Source organism: Saimiri boliviensis, chromosome 15, assembly GCF_048565385.1.
Source record: "Saimiri boliviensis isolate mSaiBol1 chromosome 15, mSaiBol1.pri, whole genome shotgun sequence".
Classification (NCBI taxonomy): domain Eukaryota; kingdom Metazoa; phylum Chordata; class Mammalia; order Primates; family Cebidae; genus Saimiri; species Saimiri boliviensis.
Window position 1 is genome coordinate 59,273,281 of NC_133463.1, and position 16,123 is coordinate 59,289,403.

Sequence of the window (16,123 nt, forward strand, 5' to 3'; positions counted from 1 at the left end):
ATTCAACCATTAAAAATATTTACTGAGTATCCACTATGTGCCAGGAATTTTGGATTCAATTATGAACAACATAGATTTGATCTCTGATCTCACTACACTCATATTCAATCCAAAGAGACAGATGACAAAACAATGAAATAAACAAAAAAGTAAACAAGATAAAGTACATAAGTGTGAGTTGCGATAAGTGTTATAAAAAGAATGAATATGGGGCCAGAACAGAGAGTAATATGGCAGGGACAGTCTTTGGGTGGGGTGGTTAGGAAAACCCACAGGGAGGGATTATTCCAACTGCAATCCAAAGGATGAGGAAGAGCTCACTGAGTGAAGGGTGGGAGAGACCTAGGGAGCAACTTGTCCAGGTGCCCTGACATAGAAAGGGTGTTGCATGTCCAAGAACGGATAGAGAATCATTAAGGCTGGCCCTACTGAGCAGGAAAGAATGGCCTGGATATGGTTTTGGAAACAGACCACTTAGGTCATGCAGGTAGTAGTAAGAAATATGGAAACTTTTGAATGTTTTAAGCTGAGAAGCGACATACTCTAAGTTACATTTCAGAAAGATCCCTCTTACTACTCTGCAGAGTATGTATTACAGAAGGACAGTGGAGAAGGCAGGGGCTCCTAAAAAGGCTCTAGAGAACTTAGACATAGAAACCATAAGGTTTTTGGCCAAAAAGCCCTTATGCATTCTAAGGTAGATGTAATTATTAAATATTTAACATTTATTATGACTACTATAACATACTTAGATTGGTCTAGGCCAGAATATGATAAAGGTAAACTATGACAAACTACATGTATATTCGATGGTATAGTTTTTCTTTCTTCCCATGGTATGAATTTTCCTCATTGGAAATAGTTATAATTGGATTGATAATTTATATTATTCAACTAGGTATGAATATACAAAACAAAACAGAATCTTGACCCAGAAGTTCTACCTCAGGATTAAAACAGAAAGTTCAAGCTATGTAAATCAAATGCTTAGTTTAAGAGGTCTTTGTTGATCATAACAATGGGAAATAATAAGAAGCAGAATACATAACATGATTACTGATAGTGATAGTAATGGTAAGGATAAGAATGAAGGGTTATGATTGTTGAGAAAAGCTAGATACAATCAATTACTGAATGTGTGCAATGCTGGTCACATTATTTAGTTAGGTAGACAGAACCCTTTACAAACTCTTCATGGAAATTGCTTTGAGTACAAGTAAACCTTTAACCACTAAAATCTTTTTTAAACTCATTAAGATGATATTTTATAGCAGGATTTTTTTAATCAACAGTTTCCTTAGTAATATAAATGTTTAATAAGAATTAAAGTGTGTATTGGCTCTTTTGTAGAATTTCAGGATTATTATCACAGAATGTTTAAATTTTTTACTGGATCTAGAAAGCAGCCTGATTGTGAATGTTTTCCAGTGGGAAAATATCACCAACTGTATGATAATATCTTTTATAAAAACTTGCATCAAAAGGTAGTTTCTAGAAGGCATAGTGATGACAACTGAAGACCATTTGTCCTCCCATGCACTTTACAAAATTATTTCAATTTAACCTAGCCTTCACTTTGGATACAGACCTGCCACACCCCATCCACAGCCCAGAGTTTAACCACACTGGTGCATCCTTGTCAATTCAGAGACCATTCTTCTACTCCTTTCTTCACAAAATCCAACCAGCTATATCCTCTACCTCTATTCCCCATAAAATAGTGCCATGTGTCAAGGTATTTAAAAGGATGAAGCATGCATTTCTTTTTTCTTCTCCATCATGTAAAATCTTATAGGGAAATGGAATGGGTTTACATTTTAGACAAAATTAGGGTTTATCACAAGTAGTAATTCATGGAAGTATTTCTCTTCTCTTTTCAGTTTATGGTCAAATGATTCTTTTTGGCAATCATCACGAGAAAATAATTATACTGTACCTCACCCAGGGGCAAATGTGATTATACCTGAAGGTAAATACATAAACACAAATGAATAGAATGCTTGCTTTTATGTAATATTAACACTATGGCAGGATAGATGTTACAGTAGTTAGGTTTCCACTTTAATGCAGCACACCTTGGGGAAAGAGCAAATGTGGAGAAGTAGACTCTATTAATGCATTCCAGATACTAAACCTGGCCTTCTGGGGTTTCTGTGGATTTAAACCTGACTATTAACAAGAGCAGATTTTCTGGAAGAGATTGGAATCAGGTATTATATGAAAAGACAGGTCATAAACTTACTCAAAACCAGGACTGATAAGCTTGTCAATGTTTTGCTATAGGCTATAATCTATGCATTATGTTATATTTCTTAAAGTATTGTTTTATAGGAATATGGATTGTAGCTGACATAGATATGCCATCAATGGAAAGACTCATTATTTGGGGGGTTCTAGAACTGGAAGATAAATATAACGTAGGAGCTGCAGAATCTTCTTACAGAGAAGTTGTTTTGAATGCTACCTACATATCACTGCAGGTAAGAGTGAGGGCCCTATAGTTTATATCTTTATTAATCAAATTCTAAAATGTATATTTACTCAAATAATTAGAAGGAATTGGTGTGAATAAAAAAACACAGCTGCCTCTCTATCCCATTAAATGACAGTCTCAAGTAAGTCCAACATATTTCTGATCTCCTTTAAATTATGGACTAAACATTTCTTAGGAATAGTTATCATGGGACTCTTGAGTTTCAATTCTGTATAGAATATCTGTGTCATTATGAGGTCAGCCTAACCCAACGGCTTGTTCCAACAAAGAGTCCTAGGAATGCTGGAAAAATTAAAAGAATGGGCCGGGCGCGGTGGCTCAAGCCTGTAATCCCAGCACTTTGGGAGGCCGAGGTGGGTGGATCACGAGGTCAAGAGATCGAGACCATCCTGGTCAACATGGTGAAACCCCGTCTCTACTAAAATACAAAAATTAGCTGGGCATGGTGGCGCGTGCCTGTAATCCCAGCTACTCAGGAGGCTGAGGCAGGAGAATTGCCTGAACCCAGGAGCCGGAAGTTGCGGTGAGCAGAGATGGTGCCACTGCACTCCAGCCTGGGTAACAAAAGCGAAACTCCGTCTCAAAAAAAAAAAAAAAAAAGAAACTAAGCCTTTTGTTTTTTAAAGAAAACAAACAGTATTAAAAAAAATAAATGGACATAGATGGAATTATAATAGCAAGAGAAGATGAATAAAAATGTCGCTGTTGTTCGGAACAATCCTCACATTCTCTTTTAAACCCCAAATGGTCTTGAACCTGTAACAGCTTAATCAGCTCAATTGTTTTGTTAGTCTTATAATATTGTTCATGAAAAAGAATAGCTTAGCCAAAAGGCTATTAAGCACCATTAAAAGAATAAGTAATTAGAAGCTTTTCTTTGAGGAAAGAACTAAAGTCCAGAAACTTGATTATTCATATTTTAAAAGTGCATCATATTTTGATTAGAGGTATGGTTTAAGGTAAATTAAAATTACAAATTTACCTCATTGTTTTTTAATTGGGTAGCCATGAGTAAGCATTTGACCTCTTTCACCATTAGTTTTCTTACCTGTGAAATAAGGATAATAATACTAATTCATGAATTTAGTGTAAAGAAAGGTTAAGTGCTATACTGTATCTGAGGCCTTACACATTATGCCTGATATGGAAACAACAAGCATTTAGTAATGGCTATTAGCATTAACAATGATGGCTCATAAATGTCATAGCTTGGATGTAAGTGTGAAGAGCATATAGGATATTACATTCAAATACAGTATGGTCTGTTCAAACACCACTAGTTTAGGTCTTATGAAATCTCAGTTTTAGGTCTAGTTCTGTCAGTAAGTAGATATTGAATTTGACCTTGGAAAAATCATTTAAACTGCCTATCCAAAAGTAAAATTAAAGTCATTTCCAGTTATAATGCTGTCCTTATATAATAAAACTCATTCCTTTTTACTAGGGGAGTCTTCCAGTGACTTCTTAATTCCTTTTTTATGGGTGGAATTTTTGTCCTGGTTAATTTTTAAGTATTAACAATTTTCTGCTTCATTTCAGGGAGGTAGACTAATTGGTGGCTGGGAAGATAACCCTTTTAAAGGAGACTTAAAGATTGTTCTTAGAGGAAATCATACTACCCGAGACTGGGCTCTTCCAGAAGGACCAAATCAAGGGTCAAAGATGTTAGGTGTGTGTCTCCAGATAACAAAAGTGTCCCATCTGTTTTGAGAATCTACTTTAAAATATATGGCACTAAAGTATCTATCAGTTCATAATGGAAAGTACTTTATCATAATGATAAGTGCTTCTGATGCAAAAGTATCAGAAGCTTTTACAGAAATTTATTTATATTGAAGGGTTACAGAAGTAGCAGAGATTTTTAGAATTAAATCACATTGAACCAGATAAAAACAGACATACATATATCTATTTTAAACCAAAATGTAATTTATTATAAAACTAACTTTAACAAATCTCTTTGTATGTATATTATTTTTTCAATCTGGTTTTCTTCATACAGTTTTCTTTAAGCAATACTTTTCACATTTTAGTACTTTTCCCTAAAAGGCAACTTTCTTAAACATTATTCCATTTATGTTACTAATAAATCATCTGTGGATCAGTTGACAATTACCCAATCACAGCTACTGCTGAGATTTAATTTCCCAGTTGCATTGGTGTACTATGCATATTCTTATTTGAGCCCAGAAAGCAAATGACTTTAAAGAGTTTAACCTGGTCACAATTAAGAAATGCTTTTATGCATGCTATTGCATATTTATTTAGGAGACACATGTAAGTATGTTCTACCATTGTTTTACTGTACAGTTTCTAAAACTGATACCAACTAAATAAGGATCTAAAAAAAATTCTTGAGATTGAATTAGCTCACCATTCACAAATGTCCTGAGGCAGACAAATTCAAGCTTAAAAAACATTATATGTTTTTATTTCAAAAGTAACACTTTAAACAACATAGAACAATAAAAGAGAACCTATTTGTAAAGAATATACATCTGTCCACTTCTATCTCCCTTAAGGACACTAGCATTAGTTTAAAAGTTTTTTGTGTCTTCCTATGTTTTTTTATCTATGCCCATATTCATATTATACATACTGATTTCTGGTGATAGTATTGTTCCTTTCATAAAACATGGTCAAACTAAGCATATTATTATGTGATTTTCTTTTCTCAGTGAACATATTATGAAAATATTTCCTGATCAAAAGTTACAGATAAATCTGTAGCCTATTACTCTACAGTATTAGTATATTATAGCCTATTACTCTACAGTGTTAGTTTATTAAACTTTTTTATAGCCTATTACTCTACAGTATTAGCATATTAAACTTTATTCCATCCTTTTCTTATTGATGTACATTTGGATTAATTCCAGTTTCCTAGTGTTTCTAAATATTGCTGTGGTAAGCATCTTCATTCATGTACCCTTGTATGCCGGCTTTAATTATGAACCAGATTTCCAGAAGTGGGTTAAAGAGTCAAAGTCTTCTTATATGGTTCCAAGCAGAGAACAGCAATTTTTCTAAAATGTTTAATCACATAATAAAATATGTCAATGAACATTTTCATTTTATACTAGCACCCAGCTCAGACTGTGTAGTGAATAGGAGTGTGCTTTTCTTTTTTAGGGGTGTTTGGTGAGCTGGATCTTCATGGAATTCCACGTTCAATATATAAAACTAAGCTCTCAGAAACTGCAGATGCAGGTTCCAAAATCCTGTCTCTGATGGATGCTGTGGATTGGCAGGTAAAGAAAATAATTATTTGATTAAAAAAATGAATATACACAGTGGGTCAGCTGAAAAAAGTTTCTGTTTTATTCCTACGGGCATTCATGTGATTAACCAGATGAAAAATGTGTATTTTGTAATAAGCTTCCAAAAACTGACTGGATAGGAGACATGTAAAAATTGTGGCTTCAATTGTCCTTCAGAATAAATGGAGAATATTGTGTGTGTGTGTGCATATATACATATGTATATTTTATGTATATGTTTTATAACTAATATGTATATATATTTTATGACATATATGACTTTAGTCACACAATACATGACATATATTATGTATATACAAACTAATATATCTATAAGTCACAAACATGTATATAAATAATGTATATTAGTCATATTTTATACCAATGTATATTAGTCATAAAAATATGAACATTTTTGGATAAAATTATTATAAATTCTTGCAAAACAGAAAATGGAATTTAAAATATGTTTTATTATCTTGATTACGTCTTCACTTCTAATTTATGATTTTACAAATTGATTTGAAAAGAAAACAAATTCTGACACACAGTGATATCCAAATACTGCCTGTACTAAATGGGATTTTTAAATAGAGTATAAATGGTAGCAATTCTCATCTCCACTGTACTCATAGACGATATGCAAGCCACAGAGTCCATATGTTTTACAAATACTTTTTGTAATGCCAAAAAATTAGAAAAATGGATGGATTTCTTCCCCAAGATCCTAGATCTCAGCTTGTTCCTTTCTGGTGAGAATGACCTTTAGAATCACAGAACAAAGAGAGCCTTAGTTTGGGCAAATCAAAGCAAATCATCAAAACATATGGGTTTGCTCTCTTACTGTAGTTTATAATTGGTAAATAGAAAGAGAGTTTATTGAGAAGTATTCTGATCTGTTTACAATATGTCTTTATTTGTGATAGTTCTGGTGTGATTACTTTTTAAAGAGAATAATTAAATGATTTCAATATCCCTATGATTTATCCAATTAATATTTTCTGCAAATTTTGTACCTGAGTAATATTGTGTCACACACTTTTCTAGGCATTTGGGATTTAGTGGTGAAGAAATTTGTCTAAGCTATCATGAAACTTGCAGTAGAGTGGGAGATGCAGATACTAAATGAACAAATAAATATCTATCAATTTCAGATAATGTTCCTAATGAAGTAAATAAAACAGGTGGTGTGATAGAGACTGCCATGGTAAAGGGTAGCAGATAACATTTAATATTCCAGAGAAGATATTTGTCAAGGGTAGATCTGAACAGAGATTTAGGTGACAAGGAGGAGCTCAATATACAAAGTTCTAGGACTTAGCCTTGTCCTTTAACTTTCCTCAGGCTTTTCTGCCTTTCAGGAATAACAAGTGATAGTTAATTGTGCTAAACAAACAAACAAACAAAAAAGCTAGGGAAAAAATTTCAACTCTTAATAATATTGTCCTGATCACTTTTTAATAAAAATGTGAGTATGTTTGCTTTGAATGTCTTTACTTTTTCAAAAAAGATATATTGTTGTGATTACTAAATGACCAAATTAAAGTTAAGAAAATGCTGAGATAATTCAAAATTTAGAATTCTTAATATCAAACACAAGTATATGTTTTGTTTTGTTTTTGGCATGCAGTCTCACTCTGTCACCCAGGCTGGAGTACAGTGGTGAGATCTCAGCTCATTGCAACCTCTGCCTCCCAGGTTCAAGCGATTCTCCTGCCTCAGCCTCCTGAGTAGCTGGGACTACAGGTGCAGGCCACCACATCAGGCTGAGTTTTGTATTTTTAGTAGAGATGAGGTTTCACCATGTTGGTCAGGATGGTCTCAATCTCCAGACCTCGTGATATACCCGCCTCAGTCTCCCAAAGTGCTGGCATTACAAGCGTGAGCTACAGCGCCCGGCAAGCATATGTATTTTTAGAGACTTCAATGTACTGTTTATTCTTTCTGATAATACCATAATTTCCATGAGACATAAATTAAATTTAAATTATTTAATCATGATATCAAGAAATATAAACCTATTTTTAAAATTGTTCTTACATTTGGCACTTGAATTTTTCTAAGGAGGGAGAAGAGGTTGTGATAACAACCACAAGCTATGATTTCCACCAGACAGAAACAAGAAGTATCGTTAAAATCCTCCATGATCGTAAAATTCTCATTCTTAATGATAGCCTTTCCTATACTCACTTTGGTAAGTGGCTGCTTTTTAACCAAATAGATATATAACTGTCTTGAAAATTCACATTTACTCTGTAATTATAATTCTTTGATAAAACATCTCACAAATATTTTAAGGGAGCATTTTATTCAGATTGGCAGTGATACCCAATGAACGCTACTCTTTCTGCGTTGGCTACTGATAGGTCCCACTATGTGCTTTCATTCATTCAGCAAATATTCAACGAAGACCTACTGTATGACATTTTATAGGGTAAGGCTCAACATTTTCTGTTTAAAGTAAGCTTCTAGGTGATTCTTGTATACACTGAAATTTGAGAATCCTTGATCCAAAAGCCTGTTGTACTAATCTGTTTCATGGATATATTCTTATAGCTGTAAATGCATTTAGACAAGCAATAATAAGAGGATAAAACTATAATTGTTGAGGAAAGAAGGAATAAGCATGATCTCAAAATGAGTTTTCCACTTACAGGAGCAAGGCCTTCCCAGCACTCCAGGCTTTTCCCATTTGGCATGGTACCTTCATCCAAATCTCAGGAAGTGGGAGCAGACAGTAGTGTAAAGTTAGAAAATCCTTTCACAGGCTTTTGGTGCTCACAGGAACTCCAGCTGCAAGACAGCATGATAGACTAGCAGATGTTTGACCTGCAGGAGAAAGAAACTGAAAAGAACTTCTCAAAGTAGTACTTTGATAGAAGTGCATGTGTGTCTATAATTCTATATCATATATTTTTCTTTAAATCATAAAAATAAGTTTTATTTGACAAATGTTTCATTGTAATTAGTTGCAAAACAGGTGGTTTTTGAATTTTGACATTATAGATTCTTTCATTTAAAATAGCAAACATTTTTCTCTGTTTGAAATGCACCTGCTTGTCTTAAAGTTTTGAATAACATTTCTTAAAATGTAGCATTAAATCTAGGTTATGTTTTACAAATTGTTAACATGTAAATGTACAGATGGTGTTGGATATGCTGCCACCTATTGATGAAGACTTGCTGTTGATACAAAAATATGCCACAGGAAAAGTGGAATAAACCAAGGTTTCGGTGGTAGGATTGTTAATAGCTATGTGTTGTTGATTCTCCTCCCAGGTTTGGGCAATTTTTTACTCATCTACCTCATTTCCTCATTTATTAATATTATAATTCACTTCTCAATTTGCCATACACCAGGGTTTTCATATATAATTTGAAGTGATTGTATACTGCCTTCAAGATTTGTTAAGTGGTAACTTTATACTTGCTAATTATAATCATTCTGGTGTAAATAGAGAAAATATTTTTGCTTATATTTTATTTTATAAATATGAGTATCATAATATCACATCCCACCTATATATGTTTAAACATGTAAATCTAATAATTCATGCATTTATGTTGATTTTGGCTTATTAGAAAGTTGTTTAGCATATGAACTGCAAAGGAATTAGTAAAGACAGATGTTTCTCAGCATTGGCAATAATCTAGTTATCTTTATACTTCAGCTGAGAAATACCATGTCCCTGGAACTGGTGAGAGCTACACATTAGCAGCTGATGTTGGGATACTGAGTAGGAACATCAAAATAGTTAGTGAAGATTACCCAGGTTGGTCCCAGGACTCTTTTGGAGCACATGTCCTGGTTGGATCATTCACTGAAAATATGATGACATTTAAAGGTTGGTATATATTCAGTTTATTTTTATAAATGAGTATAACATGGTCTCATTTATGTTTAGTCAGCTCTTACATAATTTTCACTTTTTGATAAGATTATGTGGGAAAATAAAGCATTAAAATTGATTATGTAGCCCAGGTGTTACCTTCCAAGTAAATTCTCTTAAATTACTGCTGTTAATTTTATCTTCACAGTGAAAATGAATTATCAAATTAACAATAACCTTAGGCAACAGCTAGACCAGTCTTTCACCTAACAGAGATAATTTTATAATAAGTACCACAGATCATGTGTTGGTTTTTGTTTTGTTTTAAGGAAAATTCCAAGCATACACCAAAAATAGAGAAAACAATATAATGAATCCCAATGTACTAATCACCAGCTTCAGTGATTATCAGCTTTGGCCAAACTTGTTTTATCTAGACCTCCATCCACTTTCTTCATGCTCCTGGATTGTACTGAAGCAAGCACATATTAAATCATCTAGAAATATTTTAGTATGCAACTCTAAGACATTTTAGAAAACATCAACAAAGACCTAAAAATGTTAATTTCTTAATTATAATTTATTATCTTCAAATGACAGTTCAAATTTCTCCAGTATCTTTGTTCACTCTCTCCCGGTTCAAATAAGGATCTAAATAAGATCTGCATTGCTGCTGATTATGAATCTTAAATCTCTGATTCATTCCTCTTTCCTTGCATTTTATGTGCAAAAGAAGTTGGTCCTCTAATTCTGTGGAGTTTCCAACAATCTGGAATTTAGTGATTGTCTTCCTGAAATTTAACTTATTCCTGTCTCCCTGTATTTCTTATGCATAGGTGATTTAAAACTAGAGACTTCATCAGACTCAGGCTCAATTTTTAAGTAAGAATTACGCCAGACAGGGTGTCTCATGCCTGTAATCCCAGCACTTTGGGAGGCTAAGGTGGGAGAACTGCTTGAGGCCAGGAGTTTGAAATCAGCCTGGGCAATATAGTGAAATCCAGTCCCTACTAAATAAATAAATAAATAAATAAATAAATAAAACAAATATTTTTCTATACTGATAGAAAAATACACTACCAACTGTAAATGTATGATTGTTTCTCTCTTATGATGTTAGCAGCTACTAATTAACATTGCTTAGATTCATTAAATAATTAAGGTTTAAAATCTCCTCCTCATTTATAATAAAGAAAATCTCCCCTAAACAACCATTTAACTGCCCTGAAAGATAGTTCATATAGGATATACAGGAAAAAATGCTTTATTTTTCCCCATATTGATTAGGTTTCAAAATAATGTGTCAGTTCCCAATCATCCTCCAAACGTGACAGGGAGTTTGTATTGTTTCGTTGTTAGTATCATTATGTGCTCGTGGATCAAACTATTTGACATGCTCAAATCCACTGGGATTGTTAATCTGATTAATACTCAGAATGCTCCATTATTGACCTTCAGAATCTTTTCATGCTGATGCCTGTCCTTTTGATATGACTGAGTTTTCTAAGCCGATTTACTTTCTGATATGGAAACATATATTGTAATTTTTTCTAAGACTAGAACTCAGTTGCTCCTCCTAGTAATTCTGGTTCTTTTTATTGGAAGATGTTATTCGGATCCCAAAATCTGGGTACTAGGGGTAGAACATCCATTCTTGATTTGAGCTGTTTCTGCAGGTACTCACTTGTTCAAAATATTGACTATTTCACTTTGCAACAGATCTATTTTAGAAAATCTTTATATAGAACAAACAGCAATCTCACTATGGTCCCTACTTGTTGATCATAATCTGCCAGGGGAAGCTTACCTGATGATAACAGTGCTGCTGCTGATGATAATGATGGTGATGGTAAAGATGATCATGATACAAGATCACAGGCACTGTGCTAAGCATTAAATACGTACTATCTCATTTAATCCTCATAATGTTATGGCATAAATATTATCCCTTTTTTACAGATGAAAAAACAGATGATTAAAGAGTGAAGTTGCTTTGATCTTGAATACTAATTTGTGTCTTTCTCACTTCAAATTTGGTGATAAACCCTATTCCTATGACAAACTTTTCTTGCTCCTATACATTGTTTTGTGATGTGAGTAAAGACAACACATCTATGGCTTTTGTTAGCCCAGATGGTTTGTAGTAATCATGTCTTCTTTATCATCATCTTATTATTCATACCTTCTCAACAATGTATGTAAGAATTGGCTCATGGATTTCAAGGTAGGCTTTTTCCTCCTAGTACAAAATAACTTTTATCCAACATATCCTGTTAAGTTCAGTTTTTGAACAAAGAATATTCTCTTTTGTTATTTCTCAGCCATGAATTCCTGTGCCTCAGTTTTTTTAAAAAAAAATCTAGATGACAGAGATATAAAAGTTCCTAACTCACAGGGTGCTTTATGAAAATTAAAACCCAATTGTCTGTTATGCATTTAGTACAGCACTTGATACAGAGCAATCTCTCATGGATTGTTATTGCTATTATTCCTAGTCTATAAAATTATTCTTTGTCACTTTGATGGGACTTATGATAAGCTGATCAGCAGATAATTGGCAATACATATTCTGAAAAAGATTATAAAAGATAATGCCCTTAAAAGCTCTTTATGGCATCAAAATGAAAATATCAGGTAAATTATATCTATCCCTTATATGATGCATTCTCAATGGGAAAATATCACCTCCCCCCACCCCCAGAGGAAAGACCTAGTGCTTCGTTTGGGGGCAAAAAATATTACAATGGTTTGTGGTCCTCCAATAAGCCACTGTATACTAACAGATATATGGTATATGTATATATATATGTTAGTAAAATTTTGGGGGGTGGAGTGGAGGCTCTTAGGAAAAAAATGTTGAAAAAGGCTATTTGTGGGTACAATGAAAAGAGGTCTGAGAAATATGACCTCTTCTAGTTCAAAGGAGCAAAGAAACTAATGGGTGTTCCATGAAAAATTTGATCAACTTTGTGTAGCCATTCAAAAATGTTTTATTCTAACTGTTTTAAGAAAAACAAATTTTAAATCTTTCCCTACCTTAGGAAATGCAAGAATAAGTAATGTGGAATTTTATCACAGCGGTCAAGAAGGCTTCAGGGATAGCACAGATCCAAGATATGCTGTAACATTTCTTAACCTAGGACAGGTTTGTGCTTTATTTTTAATTTTGTGTATATTTAAAATATGCAAAATATTTTTATTTTCATTTGACTTATAAATAGCCACATCTTATATTAGCTAAAATGATAATCTAACATAATAAAACTTTCTTGGCCCATTAACATTTTAGACCATTTTTAGACCAAACAGCATTTGATTCTACCCATACTGTGTATTTATTTAAGGTCAGTAAAAACCATAGGAAAAGTAGTATGGAGGGTGAAAGAATTAAAGATCTATATTAGTGGTTTATATCTCCACTTTATTTTACAATGACCAAAAACATTTTTCCAAATGGTTTCTATTAAACAAAGGGAATATTGCTTAAATTTCTCAAATGAAATGCATGTCTGTGTATCTATGCCTCTGTCAAAAGTGGGAAAATAAACATAGTCTTCAAAAATAATCTGTAATAGAGGACGATTGTACTGATTGTATTCAATAGACAAGCAAGAGAGAAACAGAAATAGAAGTGATCATGTATCTTGGGTACATTATTTTTTCCTCCAACTTTTTATAACCTTATTTTTTTAAAAGTAGAGACTTGTTTAGATTAAAAAGCTAATATATGTGCATAGTAAACAACAAATACCAACTGTATTTCAAAATCCATGTTTCTGTATATTATATCTTATAAGGTCCATGTGATGTTCTGTTGTGTTGATGCACAATGTCTCTTGTAACCATTTTCCTACTACAAATGGACTTTTTCAAAAAAAAAAAAGTGGGAAAATAAATATTACAAGAGGGCTAGTGATTTAAGAAAAATGAGAGACAGCATATTTCTTAGTAGAAATAAAAAATTATCTTGTAGGTTTATATTGAAACCCCTAACCTATTCAATGACTGGTTCCTGTAGGCATTTGAATTGTTACCCCTTATCTAAAGTATTATTTTTTGTAATTAAAAAAACCCTACTCATCATAAACTATTCTGAAAAAATAATTTTTAGCACCTTAGCATTTTATAAATGAAAATAGAAATATAAATGTATAGAAAAGCGTTTAAGAATTTTGAAATCTGCATTTAATGTAATCATATATTTAATCTAATAATTCATATATATGGAAATTTCCATATTTTATATATGGATAAAAACTTATGAAGAAATCATCTTTAAGAGAAAGTGAATTGAGTATTAATTATTGGCCAAAGTTTGTTTATTGAAAATTGTTTACTTCATTTTTTTCTTTAAATATATTGTAATTTTATTTTAAAAATGTTCACTGTATCCCAATGTTTTATAGATTCAAGAACATGGCTCATCTTATATTCAAGGCTGTGCTTTTCACCATGGCTTCTCTCCAGCAATTGGTGTATTTGGGACAGATGGATTGGACATAGATGACAACATCATTCACTTTACAGTGGGAGAAGGTAATATAATAACAAATAAATAATATTTTGGCCCAAAGTATTAACTGTATACTCGAGAGACAAGCCGCCCAATTGATCTTTCTGTGAAGATGAAAATGGTCTATATTTATGCCATCTAATATAGTAATTACTAAGTCACATGTGTCTATTGAGCACTGAATTATGGCTAGGAGCTGAATTGTCACTGAGGAACTGAATTTTTAATTTTAATGGTACAGAATTGTACTTAACTTACATTTAAATAGCCACATGTTGCTATGGCTATCATATTAGACACTATAGCCTTATAACATGGAAGAATTTTCACCAGACCACATGCTTATATGAGTTATCTAATCACTAATTATTTAAATTTTTATGACTTTTAAAATACTCCTCACATATCAATCACAAATATTATTACAAATAAATGCTATATATAACCTTAGGTATATTATATTGATTTTTGTCAGTGTAAAGTATAATAAACTTGTTTAATGTACACACAAGCTGTGGGTGTGTTTGTTAAATAAAATCTGCGAAGGACCCTGTGAATCCACATAATTAACAAGTGCACCAGAAGATTCTAATTCAGGTAGTTTATTAGAGAGGTAGAGTTCATTATCAAAGAGTTCAGAGGACTCCTTCAAAAATCTAAGATGATCATTTGTCAGGCTTAAAGTAGAAAAATAATTTTATGGAAAAATCTAAACACATTACCCATAATAGTCACTTCAAATTGACTTACGTATTTTGGGAATTTTCTTTTTTTTCTTTTTTTCTTTTTTTTAAACAGGCATAAGAATATGGGGGAATGCCAACCGAGTCCGAGGGAATTTGATTGCTCTTTCAGTTTGGCCAGGAACCTATCAGAACAGAAAAGATTTAAGTTCAACTCTCTGGCATGCAGCAATTGAGGTAGTAAGAACAAACTTAGAATTTTACTAAATTATAATTTATAATTATATCAGTTGTTAAAAGATATCTGATAAAATACACTAACTAAAAGAGTGAATACACTTTTAAAAAGATGATGTAAGTTTCAATAGCCATTGGTATTTTTTCTTTCTGTTGATGTTCATTGGTTTAAATATTAAATAGTTCTCTTACCTCCTTTCTTCTCCAACATTATTTCAAGTTCCAGCACAGAGTCTCTTTTGCTGCTACTCGACTGAGTGCTTTGGACATATTACTACTTAATTCTGGATTTAGTTTCCTCTCTAAAAATGAAAATAGACAATGGAGTCTCTAAAATACTTTTCTCATCTAAAATTGTCATGATTGTGTATGCAAGGTTATTTTACTTATCTGATATTACTAATTGGAACCTTCTTGTTCCCGTGAAGTTTTTTCATTTACTATAGGTGTTTCTTTAGATATAGAGTAAGTTTGTTTAGATATAGAGTAAGATTACAAACAAGAAAAGAGAAAGTGGAGAAGATAGCTTTCTCCTAACTTATCTTCCTGTGACATAGAATCCAAAGAAACTAAAAACAGTTCTTTTTGAAAGATTCAATGAGGACTGAATATTGCTTTCGTGCAACTATTAATTATTACTTTAATGTAAAATCTGAAAGCTGAAATTTAGTATACATTTATGAGATAAAAAATATTCTCTTTTTATCTATTTGTAAGTATCAAGTGTCAATTCCAAATCTTTAAAATTATCTATGGCTTTTGAAAGAAAAGGTATTTAATTAACATGAATTTCACATGACTATTTTTATCAGAATCTTTAAAAATAAGTGTGTTTAATACGATTGCAATTTTTTACTGTTTTGCTGACACCATAGGCAGGAACAAAATGTGTGCTCTATGCTTCCATTTTTTGCCACTTTGTCTTGGCTTATAAAAATAAAATTGTTTAGCAATTGTCTAACACTCATGCTAACCTACTTTGTAATTATAGCAAATGTTATGTAAACTAGTGGGTATCTCCACTGAATCTTATGGTCTACTCTCATTGCCTTACTTGCCTTTTTTTTTTTAAACAAATCAATCAAATTTGTAACAAAGTGTAACTA

General features: G+C 32.5%; 1 protein-coding gene and 1 long non-coding RNA gene across 9 annotated transcripts in view; one reads left to right on the plus strand and one right to left on the minus strand.

Moving 5' to 3' along the window:
- The window catches only part of PKHD1L1 (PKHD1 like 1), a 167,746-nt gene that overhangs the window by 111,512 nt on the left and 40,111 nt on the right, over positions 1 to 16,123 (plus strand). For all 4 annotated transcript variants that reach the window (XM_003938584.4, XM_074387055.1, XM_074387056.1 and 1 more), the window contains exons 54-62: positions 1,881 to 1,969; positions 2,332 to 2,480; positions 4,034 to 4,163; positions 5,627 to 5,745; positions 7,819 to 7,948; positions 9,426 to 9,599; positions 12,626 to 12,729; positions 13,991 to 14,120; positions 14,896 to 15,017. In XM_003938584.4, coding sequence (XP_003938633.2) covers positions 1,881 to 1,969; positions 2,332 to 2,480; positions 4,034 to 4,163; positions 5,627 to 5,745; positions 7,819 to 7,948; positions 9,426 to 9,599; positions 12,626 to 12,729; positions 13,991 to 14,120; positions 14,896 to 15,017 — 1,147 coding nt within the window. The remainder of the gene's footprint in view (positions 1 to 1,880; positions 1,970 to 2,331; positions 2,481 to 4,033; positions 4,164 to 5,626; positions 5,746 to 7,818; positions 7,949 to 9,425; positions 9,600 to 12,625; positions 12,730 to 13,990; positions 14,121 to 14,895; positions 15,018 to 16,123) is intronic.
- The window catches only part of LOC104652964 (uncharacterized), a 58,399-nt gene continuing 47,917 nt past the window's right edge, over positions 5,642 to 16,123 (minus strand). Inside the window, exons 7-8 of one of the 5 annotated variants that reach the window (XR_012514151.1) lie at positions 8,409 to 14,965; positions 5,642 to 5,731 (exon numbers count right to left, since the gene is read on the minus strand). This is a non-coding gene — a long non-coding RNA (uncharacterized LOC104652964). Of the gene's footprint in view, positions 6,518 to 7,892; positions 14,966 to 16,123 lie in introns of those variants that run through there. The other 4 variants (XR_012514148.1, XR_012514152.1, XR_012514150.1 and 1 more) reach the window with 4 other exon arrangements.